Source organism: Cyprinodon tularosa, unplaced genomic scaffold (genome assembly GCF_016077235.1).
Source record: "Cyprinodon tularosa strain WSP-4 unplaced genomic scaffold, ASM1607723v1 ctg459, whole genome shotgun sequence".
In the NCBI taxonomy this organism is placed as follows: Eukaryota; Metazoa; Chordata; class Actinopteri; order Cyprinodontiformes; family Cyprinodontidae; genus Cyprinodon; species Cyprinodon tularosa.
This window is the reverse complement of record NW_024039184.1, coordinates 898,375-916,634: the sequence shown is the minus strand read 5'-3', so window position 1 is coordinate 916,634 and position 18,260 is coordinate 898,375. Positions and strand designations below refer to the sequence as shown.

Genomic DNA, 18,260 nt, shown 5'->3' with positions numbered 1-18,260 from the left:
AAACATTTTTCAGACTGAGTCAATCAAGGCAGAGTACAACACGCCACCCTCCGCCTTTATAGATGTGACCTTATTGTTATAAATAAGGGATTATAAGTGAAGCATAGGATTTTATTAAGGTGTTTATTTTGGAGTTTTCAGTGGTGTGAAAAGTACACACTTTTGTTACTTAAGTAGAAGTATAAGTACTGCAGTTAAAAAAAACTCTGGTGAAAGTTGAAGTATCAACTTGACCTCTTTACTCAAGTAAAAGTGAAAAAGAATGCGCTCCAAAAACTACTTAAAGTATAAAGTAACCTTTAAAAAAAGACAGCCAGATGCCACTATATGAACTGAAAGCTCAATTTTTTAACTATTTCTAAAAAATTCTTTAAGATAAGGCGAAGGATGAGGGAGGTCTTATTGGTCTCCGTCTCCCGATCTCTCGCCTGTGTCCGACCTTTCAGACATTTTTTTCTGAATCCGACATTGTAGCATGGCATCTAGTTTTCACTAGATGTGGATGGAGCCAATGATCTGCATTAGATGGAGCACATGACCTGAAATAAATATTTAGAAACATTAAACTGAAGCCAAGAGTAACGAGTAACGTTTGTTTTAAAAATGTACGGAACAGAAAGTACAGATACTTGTGTGAAAATGTAATGAGTAGAAGTCAGAAGTAGGAAGAAAAATAACTAATGGAGTAAAGTATAGATACCTAAAAAGTGTACTTAAGTACAGTAACAAAGTATTTGTACTTCGTTACTTGACACGTCTGGAAGTTTTGACCCCCAGGTAGCTAACGTTTAACGTTGCACATGTTCTGGACTGATTGATTTTAATTATAAATGAATATTAGAATCTGTGATGTAGGCATAGTGGATTGTTATCCAGACAGTTTATTGGTTGAAACATGAACTTCTGCGGGAGCGGACAGAGGACGTCCCAGAAAAATGGACTTGAGATATTCAGATCCACCAGAAGCATTCAAACCTTCTGATGGAACCAGAAGGGACAGGTATTTATCCCGCTTCTTCAGCATGCGCTCCTTTTTCCTCTTCAGCTTTTCCTCGTCTCTGTTCAACTGCTGGATCACCTCCTGGGCCTGCAGCAGAAAACACGCTGTGATCGTCTTCTGAACTATGAACACTAAGTCGCTCTGAAGACTGCTTCCCCACCTTTTTCAGAATGGAGGCTTTAGACATTCTGTAACTGCTTGGATGCACCTGCTTCCTTAAATTAAGGAACATTTGCCGTATCTGGGCTCGAGAGAGTCTCTCTCTCAGGTTGTGAAGCTGGAGATCCAAAAAAAAACCAGGCGTTAGCTTCAACCATCTTCCAACCTAGATAGGAAGTGTTGAATCTGCATCAGGTACCCCTTTGTCATGAGTAGTTCTAAGACAACGGGTCTGAGGTTTTGTGGAGTTGACCACGGGGCTTCCATCTTCCAGCTCCAAGTCCTCTCTGGAAAGCAGAAGATCCAGGTTCACCGATGTTGATGAATCATGAATCAAGTAGAGGCAGCAGGGATCAGCTTGGTTGGTCCACAGTGACCATGAGGGAACTCCTCACCTTGAACTGCTGTTCTTCCTCTCCTGGTCCTTCTGAGGACTTTTTCTCTGCTGGCCAACATCTGGGAGCTCAAACGCTGCAGCAGCGTCCTGCCAGAACCAGAGAGCATTGAGATGAAACTGCTGCAGCTACAATCCAGTTTGAATGAAGACATCCGGCAGTGGCTTACATCAACAGCAGTTATCCTGCTTAAACCGTCCTCAGATGAGACGTAGATCCCATCCTTTCCCTCTTTCCTTGCAGTGGCAGCCTGGTCCGCTATCAGAACAGAACAGGTCAGAGATCAGGGATCAGTGAGGAGGGTGTGGAGCTGCTCCCGTCTCCGGCCAGGTGTGCGTTTGGATGACCAGGGGTGAACAGCGACGGTTCTGATGACGGTCTTTATGTTCACGTTACTCCAACAGAAGCATGGACACGTTTCTGTCTGTCGTCCGGATTCACATTGGCACCGTATGTGCGGTAGGTCGTGTACATGACGAAGCCAGCTACTGATTTGATTAACCATTGGTCAGCTGCGCTAGCAACAGCTGAAGGCAAGCTTTCATCAGAGTTAGTTCTCAAGATTTCTAACGTCTCTTAGCGCTGATAGCCTGGTGCTAACACTGGATAGCAAATACGAAGAGTACGGAACAAATTTAGGTAATCTTATCAGCTGGGTGTCCACTGTACAATGTTTTCAATCATTGCTCTCATCTACAGCTCAAACTGTACGATGAAATCGCAGGGTTTAAAAGTTCACTATATTTGTTCTTTCACTTATGCGATCTACCTGCTCACACTGTACATCCAGAAACCACGTCAGACTCAGTGCCGAGAGATGGTGCTGGTCGGACTTGTGAATCTGTGTTGCACATGCACAGTGCTTGAGGTTCTGGTAAATCGGCTCATAGCTCTGCTTCAACATCAGGATTTGCTCATGAGCACCTCATGACGGGAGACTGAATTTGAAACATGTTTGATGTTCTACCGACCTTATGATTCCTGATAGGGAGGCTGATCTCCCCTCGTTAGCCTGTACACTAAAACACGCAGGACGCACCATGAGGCTGAAACTCGGCTCGATCCCAAACATTCTGGCACTAGATAATAAGCCCGAAGTGGACAAAAACTCAAAAACAGTAAATGCCTGGCTTTAGCAGCTGCCCTCCAGTGAGGTGAGGGTTGCACAGCACTGTGGAGGAAGTCTGATGCACTCATCTTTACTGAGCAGGTAGAGGTCAGCCCCACTGGATGGTGTTCAGGGTTAAACAACCATTTTAAGGGCGTGCCACAGCATCAACCGGATTCAGCTCAGGACTTTAACTAGGCCGCTCCAAGCCCTTTAATAGTGAATTTGCTGGTTAGTTTAGGATTATTGTCCTGCTGCAGAAACCTAGGGTTACTGAAATAACCCTGGTGGTTTGATAATAGAAGAAGCTGTAGCACTATGGGTGAGAACGCCTATGGGTGAGACCGGCTATGGGTGAGAACGCCTATGGGTGAGACCGGCTATGGGTGAGACCGGCTATGGGTGAGAACGCCTATGGGTGTGAAAGGCTATGGGTGTGAACGCCTACGGGTGAGAACGCCTACGGGTGAGAACGCCTACGGGTGAGACCGCCTACGGGTGAGACCGCCTATGGGTGAGACCGCCTACGGGTGAGACCGCCTATGGGTGAGACCGGCTATGGGTGTGAAAGGCTATGGGTGTGAACGCCTACGGGTGAGAACGCCTACGGGTGAGACAGGCTACACGTGAGAACAGCTACGGGTGAGAACGGCTACGGGTGAGACCGCCTACGGGTGAGACCGCCTACGGGTGAGACCGCCTATGGGTGAGACCGCCTATGGGTGAGACCGCCTATGGGTGAGAACGCCTATGGGTGAGAACGCCTATGGGTGAGACCGCCTATGGGTGAGAACCCCTACGCGTGAGAACGCCTACGGGTGAGACCGCCTATGGGTGAGACCGCCTATGGGTGAGACCGGCTATGGGTGAGAACGCCTATGGGTGAGACCGGCTATGGGTGTGAAAGGCTATGGGTGAGAACCCCTACGCGTGAGAACGGCTACGGGTGAGACCGCCTATGGGTGAGACCGCCTATGGGTGAGACCGCTTATGGGTGAGACCGCCTATGGGTGAGACCGGCTATGGGTGAGAACCCCTACGGGTGAGACCGGCTATGGGTGAGACCGCCTATGGGTGAGACCGGCTACGGGTGAGAACGGCTACGGGTGAGACCGCCTACGGGTGAGACCGCCTACGGGTGAGACCGCCTACGGGTGAGACCGGCTATGGGTGAGAACGCCTATGGGTGAGACCGCCTATGGGTGAGACCGCCTATGGGTGAGACCGCCTATGGGTGAGAACGCCTATGGGTGAGACCGCCTATGGGTGAGACCGCCTATGGGTGAGAATGCCTATGGGTGAGACCGGCTATGGGTGAGAACCCCTACGCGTGAGAACGCCTACGGGTGAGACCGCCTATGGGTGAGACCGGCTATGGGTGAGAACGCCTATTGGTGAGACCGCTTATGGGTGAGACCGCCTATGGGTGAGACCGGCTATGGGTGAGAACCCCTACGCGTGAGAACGGCTACGGGTGAGGCCGGCTATGGGTGAGGCCGGCTATGGGTGAGACCGCCTATGGGTGAGACCGCCTATGGGTGAGACCGCCTATGGGTGAGACCGGCTATGGGTGAGAACGCCTATTGGTGAGACCGCTTATGGGTGAGACCGCCTATGGGTGAGAACGCCTATGGGTGAGACCGGCTATGGGTGAGAACCCCTACGCGTGAGAACGGCTACGGGTGAGACCGCCTATGGGTGAGACCCCCTATGGGTGAGACCGCCTATGGGTGAGACCCCCTATGGGTGAGACCGCCTATGGGTGAGACAGCCTATGGGTGAGACAGCCTATGGGTGAGAACGCCTATGGGTAAGACCGCCTATGGGTGAGACCGCCTATGGGTGAGAACGCCTATTGGTGAGACCGCCTATTGGTGAGACCGGCTATGGGTGAGACCGGCTATGGGTGAGAACGCCTATGGGTGTGAACGCCTACGGGTGAGCACGGCTACGGGTGAGACCGGCAATGGGTGAGAACGCCTACGGGTGAGACCGCCTACGGGTGAGACCGCCTACGGATGAGACCGCCTACGGGTGAGACCGCCTACGGGTGAGAACGCCTATTGGTGAGACCGGCTATGGGTTAGAACGCCTATGGGTGAGAACGGCTATGGGTGAGAACGGCTATGGGCTAGAACGCCTATGGGTGAGACCGCCTATGGGTGAGACCGCCTATGGGTGAGACCGCCTATGGGTGAGACCGGCTATGGGTGAGAACGCCTATGGGTGAGACCGCCTATGGCTGAGACCGCCTATGGGTGAGTCCGGCTATTGGTGAGTCCGGCTATTGGTGAGACCGGCTATGGGTTAGAACGCCTATGGGTGAGACCGGCTATGGGTGAGAACGCCTATGGGTGAGAACGCCTATGGGTGAGAACGCCTATGGGTCACAACGCCTATGGGTCAGAACGCTTATGGGTGAGAACGCCTACGGGTGAGACCGCCTACGGGTGAGACCGCCTATGGGTGAGAACGCCTATTGGTGAGAACGCCTACGGGTGAGACCGCCTACGGGTGAGAACGCCTATGGGTGAGAACGCCTATGGGTGAGACCGCCTATGGGTGAGACCGCCTATGGGTGAGACCGGCTATGGGTGAGAACGCCTACGCGTGAGAACGGCTACGGGTGAGACCGCCTACGGGTGAGACCGCCTATTGGTGAGACCGGCTATGGGTGAGAACGCCTATGGGTGAGACCGCCTATGGGTGAGACCGGCTATGGGTGAGACCGGCTATGGGTGAGACCGGCTATGGGTTAGAACGCCTATGGGTGAGACCGGCTATGGGTGAGAACGCCTATGGGTGAGACCGCCTATGGGTGAGACCGGCTATGGGTGAGAACGCCTATGGGTGAGACCGCCTATGGGTGAGACCGGCTATGGGTTAGAATGCCTATGGGTGAGACCGGCTATTGGTGAGAACGCCTATGGGTGAGACCGCCTATGGGTGAGACCGGCTATGGGTGAGAACGCCTATGGGTGAGACCGCCTATGGGTGAGACCGCCTATGGGTGAGACGGCTATGGGTGAGAACGCCTATGGGTGAGACCGCCTATGGGTGAGAACGCCTATTGGTGAGACCGCCTATGGGTGAGACCGGCTATGGGTGAGAACGCCTATGGGTGAGACCGGCTATGGGTGTGAAAGGCTATGGGTGTGTACGCCTACGGGTGAGCACGGCTACGGGTGAGACCGCCTATGGGTGAGACCGGCTATTGGTGAGTCCGGCTATGGGTGAGACCGCCTATGGGTGAGACCGCCTATGGGTGAGACCGCCTATGGGTGAGACCGGCTATGGGTGAGACCGGCTATGGGTGAGACCGGCTATTGGTGAGTCCGGCTATTGGTGATACCGGCTATGGGTGAGAACGCCTACGGGTGAGACCGCCTATGGGTGAGAACGCCTATGGGTGAGAACGCCTATGGGTGAGACCGCCTATGGGTGAGACCGCCAATGGGTGAGACCGCCTACGGGTGAGACCGCCTATGGGTGAGAACGCCTATTGGTGAGAACGCCTATTGGTGAGAACGCCTACGGGTGAGACCGCCTACGGGTGAGACCGCCTATGGGAGCTCTAATGGCATCAAGCCCGCCCCCTGATAGTGATACTGCTGATACTACAGACAGCAAGTTCCTCCTACAGCGATACAGACCATGGTGCTAAATATGTGAATATAAACATTGCAAAAATGAATTAGAAAGGAGTAAACAATTAACTCTGAAATTAAGTTTTTTTCTTTTCTTTTTAAATCTGTAAATATATACAAGTCTCTCTCTCTCTCTCTAAATATATATATAGTTACATATGGATATATATTTTTATTTTAAGTGTGGAAAGTTATATTTCTTAGTATAGTATTTTATTTCTTTACATGAATGTGTGCAATATGTCGTTTGTATACCTGGAGCGTGTAACGAAGATAATTTCCCCCTGGGATCATTGAAGTATTTCTGATTCTGTTTTTTTAACCTCAATTTGCTCAGGTAAATAAGATGATTTGTCAATTAAAATTAGTACTTTTTACTCCTAAAATCGGATAACATGCACTTGAGTTTTCTTCTCATTTTAAATGTAAATTGTTTGTTCCATTGGCAAAATGTCTCACTAAAAACTACTTGTGATTTCATCTTTTTGCAGTAAAGCAGCCAGGTAAAGGCAGCACGCCGTCATGCGTGTGAATCTACTCAGCCAGTCCAAGCCAAAGCTTGTACCACTATGATCGGCACAGATGTCCTTTCGTTGTTTTGTGAACAGTTGAAGAGCTGCCTAGCTTGTAGCCCAGGGAGCTGAGGGGGAGTGATATAGTTCCCCACAGGAAGAGGGTGAGAATGACTGTAGGAGGAGCTTACGGACAGTCGACCTGTCAGTCAGGGACCGCTTCCTTGGCTGGTCTCACCCATAGTGAAACCTGCTGTTCCCCTTATGCCAGATATAATCGGACACACACCTTTGACACCGCCCAACTGTTCTCTCATCAGTCCACAGAGGATTCTCCCATAACTGGTGGGGATCATAAAGATGCCATCTGGAAAATAAGAATAAGGGAGGGAGAAACACTTTTCATCCTAATGTACACATCGGAAAACTTAAACTTCAAAATCAAAATAAACGTTAACCAGAAATCCGTTAGCATCGGACAGGCTGGCTGTTAGACAGGCTGGTGTTAGCAGTGGACAGACTGGCATTAGCATCGGACAGGCTGGTTTTTACACAGGCTGGCGTTAGCAGTGGACAGGCTGGCATTAGCATCGGACAGGCTGGTTTTTACACAGGCTGGTGTAAGCAGTGGACAGGCTGGCATTAGCATCGGACAAGCAGGTTTTTACACAGGCTGGCGTTAACAGCGGACAGGCTGGCGTTAGCAGCAGACAGGCTGGCATTAGCATCGGACAGGCTGGCATTAGCATCGGACAGGCTGGCATTAGCATCGGACAGGCTGGCATTAGCATCGGACAGGCTGGCATTAGCATCGGACAGGCTGGCATTAGCATCGGACAGGCTGGTTTTTACACAGGATGGTGTTAGCAGCGGACAGGCTGGCATTAGCATTGGACAGGCTGGTTTTTAGACAGGCTGGTGTTAGCAGCGGACAGGCTGGCATTAGCATTGGACAGGCTGGTGTTAGCAGTGGACAAGCTGGCATTAGCATCGGACAGGCTGGTTTTTACACAGGATGGCGTTAGCGGCGGACAGTCTGGCGTTAGCAAAGTACAGGATGGCGTCAGCAAAGGACAGGATGGCGTCAGCACAGGACAGGATGGCGTCAGCACAGGACAGGATGGCGTCAGCACAGGACAGGATGGCGTCAGCACAGGACAGGATGGCGTCAGCACAGGACAGGATGGCGTCAGCAAAGGACAGGATGGCGTCAGCAAAGGACAGGATGGCGTCAGCAAAGGACAGGATGGCATTAGCATCGGACAGGCTGTTTTTACACAGGCTGGCATTAGCAGTGGACAGGATGGCGTTAGCAGCGGACAGGATGGCGTTAGCAGCGGACAGGATGGCGTTAGCAGCGGACAGGATGGCGTTAGCAGCGGACAGGATGGCGTTAGCAGTGGATAGGATGGAGTTAGTAGCAGTGCAGAACAGGCGGGGCAGACTGGGCTGAAACAATCAATGAAACATATAGGAAAAAAAGCTCAGGAGGACGGAAAACAGAAAAAAAAAAAACAGTGATCCTCTTTGAGCCTCACATAACACAACCCAAGACTGAACAAGACTTCATGTGTCTCACAGAAACATGGCTCCAGCCAGGGGTCTATTCAGCCCTTAATGAAGTTTGTCCCCCCGGTTACAGCTACCTGGACAGAGCCCGCAGTACTGGTCATGGTGGTGGCCTAGCTGCCATACACCGTCAGGACTTGGTGCTTACCCCCCTCCCCCTTCCTACACTGTCTTCATTTGAATGCCTAGCATTTAAGTTAACCCCCCCCCCCTTGAAAATGCTCCTCATCTACCGGCCCACCCCCAAACCCAATATGACTTATCTCAGAGATACACAACCTTCTCACAACACTCTGCACCACCTCTGTCAACATTATGATACTTGGAGATATTAATATTCATGTAGATAATGCTTCTGTCATTTTGCAACTGAGTTTCTGCTAATATTGAACTGCCTCAACCTTCAACAACACATTTCAGGGGGCACACAATGGACCTGGTCATATCCAACTCCGCCCCCATTAGCAACCTTCCAAGATATGATCTGGGTGTGTCTGACCAAACTCAAACGTAAAATCTTCTATAGGGACCTGGGAAAAACTCGACACTTTAACAATTGACCTCCAACATCTCACCTCTGCTGATTTCTCTTCAGTCACCGAGTCGGTTGATTTCTACAACCAATCTCTGAGTCTCCTAGTTTTCCGTGCTCCTGTCAAAACTAGAACTGTCAGCTTCTTACGCCCAGACCCATGGTACACCTCTGAACTACTGCAAATGAAAAAAGCTGGCCAAATCCTTGAGCGGCACCTCAAGGCCTCAGGACTTACTGTTCATAGGCAGGGCTACCGTGAATATCAGAAGTCCAATGCAAGGTCCTTGAGAGATGCACGTTCACAGTTCTATTCTAACATTATCAACAACAGGCCTGAAAACTCCAAGCAACTTTTCTCAACCATAAATTACATTCTCAAACCGCAAACTTACTCTCAAACAGAAGACACAGAAGAAACAACTTTATCACTTTTTTCAGCAAAAAAGTAAATAGCATCCACTCCCTACTACCCAGTTACTCCACACTGCCTGTCACAACTGCTGACCCAACACCTGGGATTTCCCAACCTTTCTGCTGTTTCTTGGTCATCTCACAGCGAGAAGTTGAGGACATCATCAAAAAGATGAAACTTTCTTCCTGCGCCCTGGACCAACAGTCCTGGTAAAATCCAATCTCCATACCTTAAGTCCCTTTATCACAAAGGTCATTAACCACTCCCTCCAGTCCGGCCAGCTTCCAACAACACTGAAAACTGCAATCATCAGGCAAATTCTCAAAAAACCCACCCTTGACCCAGAAGGCTTTGTCAACTACAGGCCTATCTCCAATCTTCCGACCCTTTCAAAGGTGCTGAAAAAAAATTTGTTTCCGCTCAGCTTCAGGACCATCTAAAACAAAATGATCTGTTTGAAAAATTTCAGTCAGGACTGAAATGAAGTGACTGCTGTGAACAGAGGAGCGCTCATCTTTCATGTCTGTAAACCTCACAGTATTACAGTGATCAGAATTAAGCAATACTCCAAAACCAAACGGAGCAAGAAGACTTTCAGCCGGGTTCTATAGTGACATACATACTATTCTATAGTTATGCTGCTATAGGCTTAGACTTCCGGAGGACATTGGGACCCCTATTTCCTCATTCTGCTTCATTCCATTTTTATTCTCCCACTCTTCAGTATCTGTTAGTTCAATTTCTAATATTCTGCTCTATCTGCGACTCCTTCAGTCGGTAGTGGGTCGGATGAGGTGTGTCTCTGAGAGCACTGTTTCCATTGTTACCTGGATGGGAGCCCTCAGGGTATTGATGCTGCTTTGCATGAGTAGCACCATAAAGATCAATTAAAGCAGTGGTTCCCAAAGTGTGGGGCGCGCCCCCTAGGGGGGGCGTAATGCCATTGCAGGGGGGGCGCGGGAAGTGGTATGGATGAATGAAGAAAAAAAAACAAAAAAAAAAACAGCGCTTGCTTGACTGAGCATAATGGACAGTTGTGACACTGCAACCCAGATTTAAGAAGATCTGCAGCAACAAGCAGGCTCACTACAGCCACTGAAAAAATGGGAGGACTAAAGTACAAAGAAAAAAACTGTCAGGGAGCTGTTAAATGTTTTCACTCCATATTGCACAGAGGCTTTTTTAATGTATTGATGATAGAGTTAAATATTGTTACAAATAAAAAAAAAAAAGAAATCTGTTTAAAATAACACAGACAACAAAGAATCCTCTTCTAATCCTCTTCTAATCTACAGTATAGAACTATGTGGAAATTTTATTGTAATCCAAAGGGGGGCCCAGAAGAAAATCTTTGGGAACCACTGAAGTAAAGCATGTGGAAACAGGTTTAACATATGACTCAAAACATCCAACTTTTTCTTTTCAGAACAGGTTTAGAAAAGTCCCTCTGCCACAAACGTTCAGAATGAAGGAGGGGATCCAGATATCGGTTGACACACGTTTCAGCTAAACCCTGAAGAGGATGCAGAACCAGAACGACCCAAAAACAAACAACCAAACAAATGGCTACCCATGAACCAGGTGACCAGAACCTGATCTGTTCCTTGCAGCCGGACCTGATAGCATCAGATCAGATCCAAGCAGATGGAAACACTGAGCTGCAGAATCAGAAGCTGCAGGTCATGATCACAGCTCCCCTTTACAACCATCCAACCGTCTCCCTCCTTCAGTCTACATGCAGCAATTAGAGCCGAGCTGACTCGTTTCTGGGTGTTTGGGCCAAAAGGGGGAGCAAACCCTGACTCTGTATCACGGCCAACAAGCCTTTCTTTATTTCCTGCTATGATATTTTCCCTAAAACTTTTACAGCGCTTCTTATCTGGATGGGATAAGAAGCTTCTCTTTCCATCAGATCCCTGTTCATTCTGAAACCCACAATCTGATTTCTGTCTTAGAGAATGTGAGCATTCAAACCTTCTGATGGGCCAGGAATGGGCTGATCTTCCTGCTCACACTTCTGCAGGGAGTTCTTCTCCTTGTTCAGGTCTGCATCAACGCTCCCTGGCTGCTGGACCAGCTTCATGCACTGCAGGCAATAAACACAAACGGCTGTTCTGGGAACAGGTTTCCACGTCATCTACCTCCTGCAACCTTGAATACCTGCAGAGTCTGTTCCCGACATTCCCCTGAGCTGGGATTCTTTAGAACTGCTCATTAATTTTTAAGGTTGGTGTAATTAAACCTTTACTTAAGAAACCGTCTCTTGACCCAGATGACTTGGTCAATTATAGACCTATATCAAATCTTCCTTTCTTATCTAATATTCTTGAGAAAGTAGTTGCCAAACAAGTGTGCGATCACTTACACCATAATGAACTTTTGAAGAGTTTCAGTCTGGCTTTATAGCTCATCATAGCACTGAAACAGCTCTGGTGAAAGTCACTAATGATATTCTCATGGCCTCAGATAATGGACTTGTATCTGTGCTCGTTCTGTTGGATCTCAGTGCTGCATTTGATACAGTTGACCATAATATTCTTTTAGAAAGACTTGAATATTTTGTTGGAATTAAAGGAACAGCACTAGACTGGTTTAAATCTTATCTATCTGATTGATTTCAGTTTGTTCACATTAATGATAAATCTTCCTCATGCTCAAAGTTTACCTGTGCAGTACCACAGGGATCAGTGCTAGGACCAATTCTCTTTACTATATACATGCTCCCAATTGGTAGAATTATTAGACAGCGTGGGATTAATTTTCAGTGTTATGCTGATGATACCCAGCTATATCTGTCTATAATCTAGATGAAGCTAACCCATTACAAAAATTACAGGCATGTCTGAAGACATAAAAACCTGGATGACTCTTAACTTTCTGCTCCTGAATGCAGACAAAACAGAAGTTATAGTCTTTGGACTAGAGTCTCTGAAAAAGAAGCTGATTAGCCAGTCACTTCATTTGGATGGGATTAAACTGATTTCAGATTATGAAGTAAAAAATCTTGGTGTTATTTTTGATCAGGACCTGTCATTTAAATCCCATATCAAAGAGGTTTCTAGAATTTCCTTCTTTCATCTGCGGAATATTGCAAAAATTTGAAATCTCCTGTCCAGGGGTGATGCTGAGAAACTAGTCAATGCATTTGTTACTTCAAGGCTGGACTATTGTAATTCTTTACTGAAATCTTGTGATCAGTGATTCTGAACTAACTGGTTCCTCCTGGGTCATATCTAAACGAATTTCTAGACAAGAAGTTCTGGTTTTACCTGTTTATCTGCAGCCGGCCCCCTCTCGTCTTCAGCCTCAGAGTCTCCGAAGTCTGAAGAGTTATCCGTCTCGCTGCTGGACAAGAGATCCACCACTTCCATCTGTTCGACACACACAATGTCCAAGTCTTCTGGGTCAGACACACAGTCCTGCTCAGAGCTGTAGCCATCAGGCATGGGCCTTGGTTGGAGGGGGCGTGGGTCCCCCCGGGTACGAGCGCACTCGGCAGGTGTATGGATGCTCAGCTGGTCTGAAACACCTTGCTTTTGGACGGTCATGTCCTCAGCTACCATGTCTGATCGGTCCACCATGTCAGCCTGCTGATACACCGGGGACTGCACTGGGACAACTCGAGGGGTCTGGCCCTGGCCACCTTCAGGAGCCACTGGTTTAGTGGGGGGCAGGAAAGGGAGCTGGAGAATGATGGGGTCCTGGAGACGGTTGGCCGGGACAACTTTAGAAGGAAAGGAGCTCTGCTGAGACCAAGAAACAGATGGGGCGGGCCGGGGGGACTCTGAGGAAGATGAGGGTTCAAAAGACGGTGAAGGCAAGAGTACAGAGGATGATGAGGATGAAGAGGAGGATAGGGCAGTCAAAGGAGGACGATTCAGTATGGATCCAGGAGGCAGCTGAAGACGGGAAGCAGGGCGGACTGAGGAAGAGGAGGAAGGATAGAAAATCTGATTAAACTCTGAGTTCTACCAGCTGTGCTAAAATAATGAAGGTTAACAGCCTGGTTCTGTTTCCCTTTATCCACAGCACATGTTTAGAATTGATCTGATACCCTGTTTCTATGTTTGGGTTCAGGATGCAGAAACAACAGAACCAGGGTCCCTAGAATTTCTAAAAGTAGAATGGGAGGCAGATCTTTTAGTTATCAGGCTCCTCTCCTGTGGAACCAGCTACCAGTTTTAGTCCGTGAGGCAGACACCCTGTCTACTTTTAAGGCTAGGCTTAAAACTTTCCTTTTTGATAAAGCTTATAGTTAGAGTGGCTCAGGTTATCCTGAGCTATCTCTATAGTTATGCTGCTATAGGCTTAGACTGCTGGAGGACATAGGGACCCCTTTTTCACCATTCTATCTCTATTCTCCCACTCTGCAGAATCTGTTAGTTCGGTGGGGCCGCCTGTGGAGCTGGTTGACAGTTGCCTTTTGTATCTATGCTTCTATTTCTATCTCTGCTTCTGTCTCCTTGAACCCCAGTCGGCCTCAGCAGATGGCCGCTCACACTGAGCCTGGTTCTGCTTCAAAGGGATTTTTCCTCTCCACTGTCGCTACAAGCATGCTTAGTGTAAGGGATTGCCTTCACGTCAATGAGTCGATGCAATCAGCTGGTTTTCCTTAGATAGAAAACTTTGAATCAATCTGACTGGATAATCTGGTGAACTGGAAAGTGCCTTGACTTGACATGGGTTGTGAATTGGCGTTATCGAAATAAACTGAATTTAATGGTTCTTTTACCTGCTGAATTTTAGACTACAACATCTTTCCTCTGATTTAGAGATTCTGACTTGAATATCAAATGGACTAAAGCGGACCTGGTCAGAACCGGAACAAACTAATATTCGGCTGATTCCAAAACTCACCTCCCTGAATGGTTGATCTGTTGATGGGAATCAGTTGGACCAATGATCCATCAGGCTTGCGATAGTACCGGATCCCTGATGACGGCTGGGCCGGCTCTGGAACCACCTTTGGGCCTGGTAACCGAATGCATGGAGGCAGAGGAGCCAGCAAGTGAAGCACATTAGGAGGACCCGGAACCAACAACGGCCGAGGGTCTTTGGGAGGAGCCGGGTTCAGAGAAGGAGCTGAAGGTCCAACAACCAGCTGTTTGGGCTCAGAGTCTAGAAAGGAGGACAGACGGTTCAGGGTTTAGGAAAGGCGAAAGATCTCCGTCTGAAGGACATAATCAGGTTCACATCACTGGGCCTGTTGAAAAGGTCAAACCAGTCTGGATAATAATAAACAATTTTATTACATTAAGCTGTTAAAGCAAAACTGGAAAAGAAAAACAGTAATTAAGATTCTGTTAACCAACACATTTAAATGATCTACTAATCAACAAGCATCAACCTTTATTCCTATCAAGTCTTATTCACTATATAGGAGCAAAATAATACACAAATAACATTAATCATTATTATGATGGATCTTATTCCACACAGTGATACCTTTTTTTTTTGCTCATACCTGAGTCATTATTTCAGATGAAAACGTTCACTGATGGCTTGTATTCCTTTTATTTTTATGTAGATCCTCCTGTAGTTGCCTACCAACCTCTAAGTGTTTGTGTTGACTGTAAATGTGCGGCTGTCAGGCCGATCGATGCACAGAGACGGACGCCCAAATGTCCGACTCCCCTCTTTAGCAGCAATGTGCTTATATTCCACTTTTTGCAACATCTATGGACTAACCAGCAGGTGGGCAGACAAAAAGGATTCAGTGCTTACGGGTTAGATTTTACCTTAAGAGCCACTAGCTCAGTGGTTCCCAGCCCTGACCCTGAGGAAACCTGAGGTCTTCCAACACACCTGATTCCACTGAGGGCTCCTCATGTGCAATCAGCCGCTGCAGAAGCCTGTTCACCATCTATTCCTTTGAGGTTTAATGCAACATGGAGACACCTGAAAACTGCAGGACAGTGTCCTTAAAGAGCTCGGCTGGGAATCAATGAACTGTGGGATCTGTCACTCATACGCTAGCTTACATCAGCTAGCACTGGTGCACATCAAACAGAATAAAGAAGAGCCTATATGCTGGTGAAGATTCTGTGTCATCCCAAAAAAGTTGAAAAAAACAATCCACTGGACTTTGTTTCCAAGTTTAAGGACGTTTCACTTTCGATCTAGGAAGTTTTTTCAAAACATTTCCATCCCATATGTTGCTGGAGTCTCTGAAAAACTCACAAAATCCAAAACTCCACAAAATCTAAACCCTATCCCTAACCCTAGACTAAATAAAGCCGGATCAGAACAGGAGCAAACTAAACCTCCTCTGAATGATATTTGGCTGATTCCTCCGGGGGAATGAGACACTCACCTCCCTGAATGGTCGATGCTGGATTAACTGGTCTCAGCTGGTTGATGGGAATCAGTTGGACCAATGATCCATCAGGCCTACGATAGTACCGGATCCCTGATGATGGCTGGATCGGCTCTGAAGCTCCCTTCTTTGGGCCTTGTAACTGAATGCATGGAGGCAGAGGAGCCAGCAAGTGAAGCACATTAGGAGGACCTGGAACCGACAACGGCTGAGGGTCTTTGGGAGGAGCCGGGTTCAGAGAAGGAGCTGAAGGTCCAACAACCAGCTGTTTGGGCTCAGAGTCTAGAAAGGAGGACAGACGGTTCAGGAAAGATACGGGGTTTACAAACCGGATGGATGGATGGATGGATGGATGGATGGATGGATGGATGGATGGATGGATGGATGGATGGATGGATGGATGGATGGATGGATGGATGGATGGATGGATGGATGGATGGATGGATGGATGGATGGATGGATGGATGGATGGATGGATGGATGGATGGATGTTGCAGGATGGGTGGATGGATGGATGGGTCATTGGATGTTGGATTGATGAATCAATGGATGTTGGGTGGATGGATGGATGGATGGATGGATGGATGGATGGATGGATGGATGGATGGATGGATGGATGGATGGATGGATGGATGGATGGATGGATGGATGGATGGATGGATGGATGTTGCAGGATGGGTGGATGGATGGATGGGTCATTGGATGTTGGATGGATGAATCAATGGATGTTGGGTGGATGGATGGATGTTGCATGATGGATGGATGAATAGATGATGTATGTTGCAGGATGGATGGATGGATGGATGGATGGATCATGATAATGGATGTTGGATGGATGGATCATGATGATGGATGTTGGATGGATGGATTATGCATGATGGTTAGATTAATTGATCATGATGGATGGATGATGGTTGGATGGATGGATGATGAGTGTTGCATGATGGATGGATCATGGATGGATGATGGAAGGATGGATGGATGAAAAACAAAGCACTTGATATAAGCTGCTGCTGTTTGTGATGTTTTGATGCTCTGGGGCCCCGGTTTACTAGATGTACCTGAATGCACCATAATATCTGGATTCCAACTTGGTTGAACTTTTCTAAATTCACTGTTTATTTCCTGAACATATTTTTAGGTTCAGTTAAACAGTTTGATGCTGATCATAATTCGCTATTTTTAATATAAATAAATGAAAACTTTCCAACATCTGTTGTTTCTAATGCAGGAAAACCAAAAAAAAAGCAGTAATTAATCCCCGATGACAGAATGTCTGACAGAGAGAGTTTTAACAAACATACTTTTATATTTTAAACCACTTCTCATGGTTATAAGATGAAATTCTGTGGTTTTCTGTGGGAACCTGAAACTAACCCTGTGTGCTCACCTGCAGAGGGGCTGCTCGCGGTGGGCTGCGTTTGGATCCTGGCTGTGGGAGCAGGTGGCGCACAGACAGTGGAAGAGGTCACTGAGGGGGTACTCTGAGGTCTGCAGGACTGTGATGAAGGTTGTCGCTGCGTCTGAGACCTGACCCGACCCGTTAGATAAGCTGCCAGCCGATTGGCTGGATGGAGCGCCCCCATCCTGCCCAGCTGGATCTTTGCAAAAGGGTACGGCTTCCCGTTCACCTGCAAGAGAGCAGAAGGTTTAAAGGTCAAAGATGCTTTCACAACAGCGCCTCTCTGGTTTGGGGCCAGGTCGGGTTTCTAGTTGTCTAATTGAAGTGTTTCTAGATGAACCCCATGAACAATATTGTTATCTGGGTATCTACCTGTATCACTTCATCTGATCCTCCTGGCTGTTTCTTTTTGGCCGACAGGAAGCCATTGGGAGGAACTCTGGTCAGTAAAGGCACCGCTGATTCCACCTCCTTTACTTGGTTTAATTCTGCTGTGCCTTCAGTTCTTAGCTCCTCTCTAATCGGGGAACATCTGCAGTCTCCTGCATCCTCCAGTAAGTCATCTTCCGTTATTTCCTCCTGCCAATCTTCCATGGGTCCCTCTTCTTCTTCCATTGGGATCTCCTCCTCCTCCGTCACCTCCCACTGCCAGTCCTCCACAGTCTCAGTCAAAGTCTGATTAGTATTCCTGTCTGCAGGAGGCTCCTCATTCTTCTGGGGAAATCCTGATTTCTTGTCCTGAAAGAAGAAAAATGTGGAGTCAGATGGAGGAAAAAGGAAAACCAAACCGAGCGTTTTACCGACTAGTAGGTCAGGTCAAAGCTTCACCCCAAATCTTCTTGCAAAGAAAACTGAACCAACTCATCCACCAGAGGGCACTGCTGTTTATTCCTAATCGGGGCCTCACTAGCTCTGCTAGCAGAACAAAGTCTCTCCCAGCTTTGATTGGTGGATTAGAGTAAAAACAGAGAGCTAGCTCACAGTTAGCATCCACTTCAATAAAACAACGATAAACAGTCTGACAGAGCTGTCACTACCTGATCCGTCCTACACAAGTGCCAACAGAAGAATGAGATCCAGTTTACAGAAAAACTACGTAAAAAGGGTAATGAAAATACTGAGTTATATACTTAAATCCTTAAAGAATGTTAAACTACATCGTATAGAAAATATTGAAGACTTTTCTGGAAGAAATAGATATTTTC

At 47.6% G+C, this 18,260-nt stretch overlaps 1 protein-coding gene across 1 annotated transcript in view; it reads right to left on the bottom strand.

The window, feature by feature from the left end:
* Positions 1 to 18,260, bottom strand: part of mgaa (MAX dimerization protein MGA a) — a 53,589-nt gene that overhangs the window by 9,971 nt on the left and 25,358 nt on the right. The window contains exons 14-25 of the mRNA XM_038300899.1: positions 17,428 to 17,793; positions 17,044 to 17,284; positions 15,651 to 15,935; positions 14,195 to 14,455; positions 12,607 to 13,259; positions 11,312 to 11,423; positions 7,111 to 7,188; positions 1,724 to 1,812; positions 1,555 to 1,643; positions 1,359 to 1,446; positions 1,161 to 1,277; positions 976 to 1,087 (exon numbers count right to left, since the gene is read on the bottom strand). Of these exons, the coding sequence (XP_038156827.1) occupies positions 976 to 1,087; positions 1,161 to 1,277; positions 1,359 to 1,446; positions 1,555 to 1,643; positions 1,724 to 1,812; positions 7,111 to 7,188; positions 11,312 to 11,423; positions 12,607 to 13,259; positions 14,195 to 14,455; positions 15,651 to 15,935; positions 17,044 to 17,284; positions 17,428 to 17,793 (2,491 nt within the window). The remainder of the gene's footprint in view (positions 1 to 975; positions 1,088 to 1,160; positions 1,278 to 1,358; positions 1,447 to 1,554; positions 1,644 to 1,723; positions 1,813 to 7,110; positions 7,189 to 11,311; positions 11,424 to 12,606; positions 13,260 to 14,194; positions 14,456 to 15,650; positions 15,936 to 17,043; positions 17,285 to 17,427; positions 17,794 to 18,260) is intronic.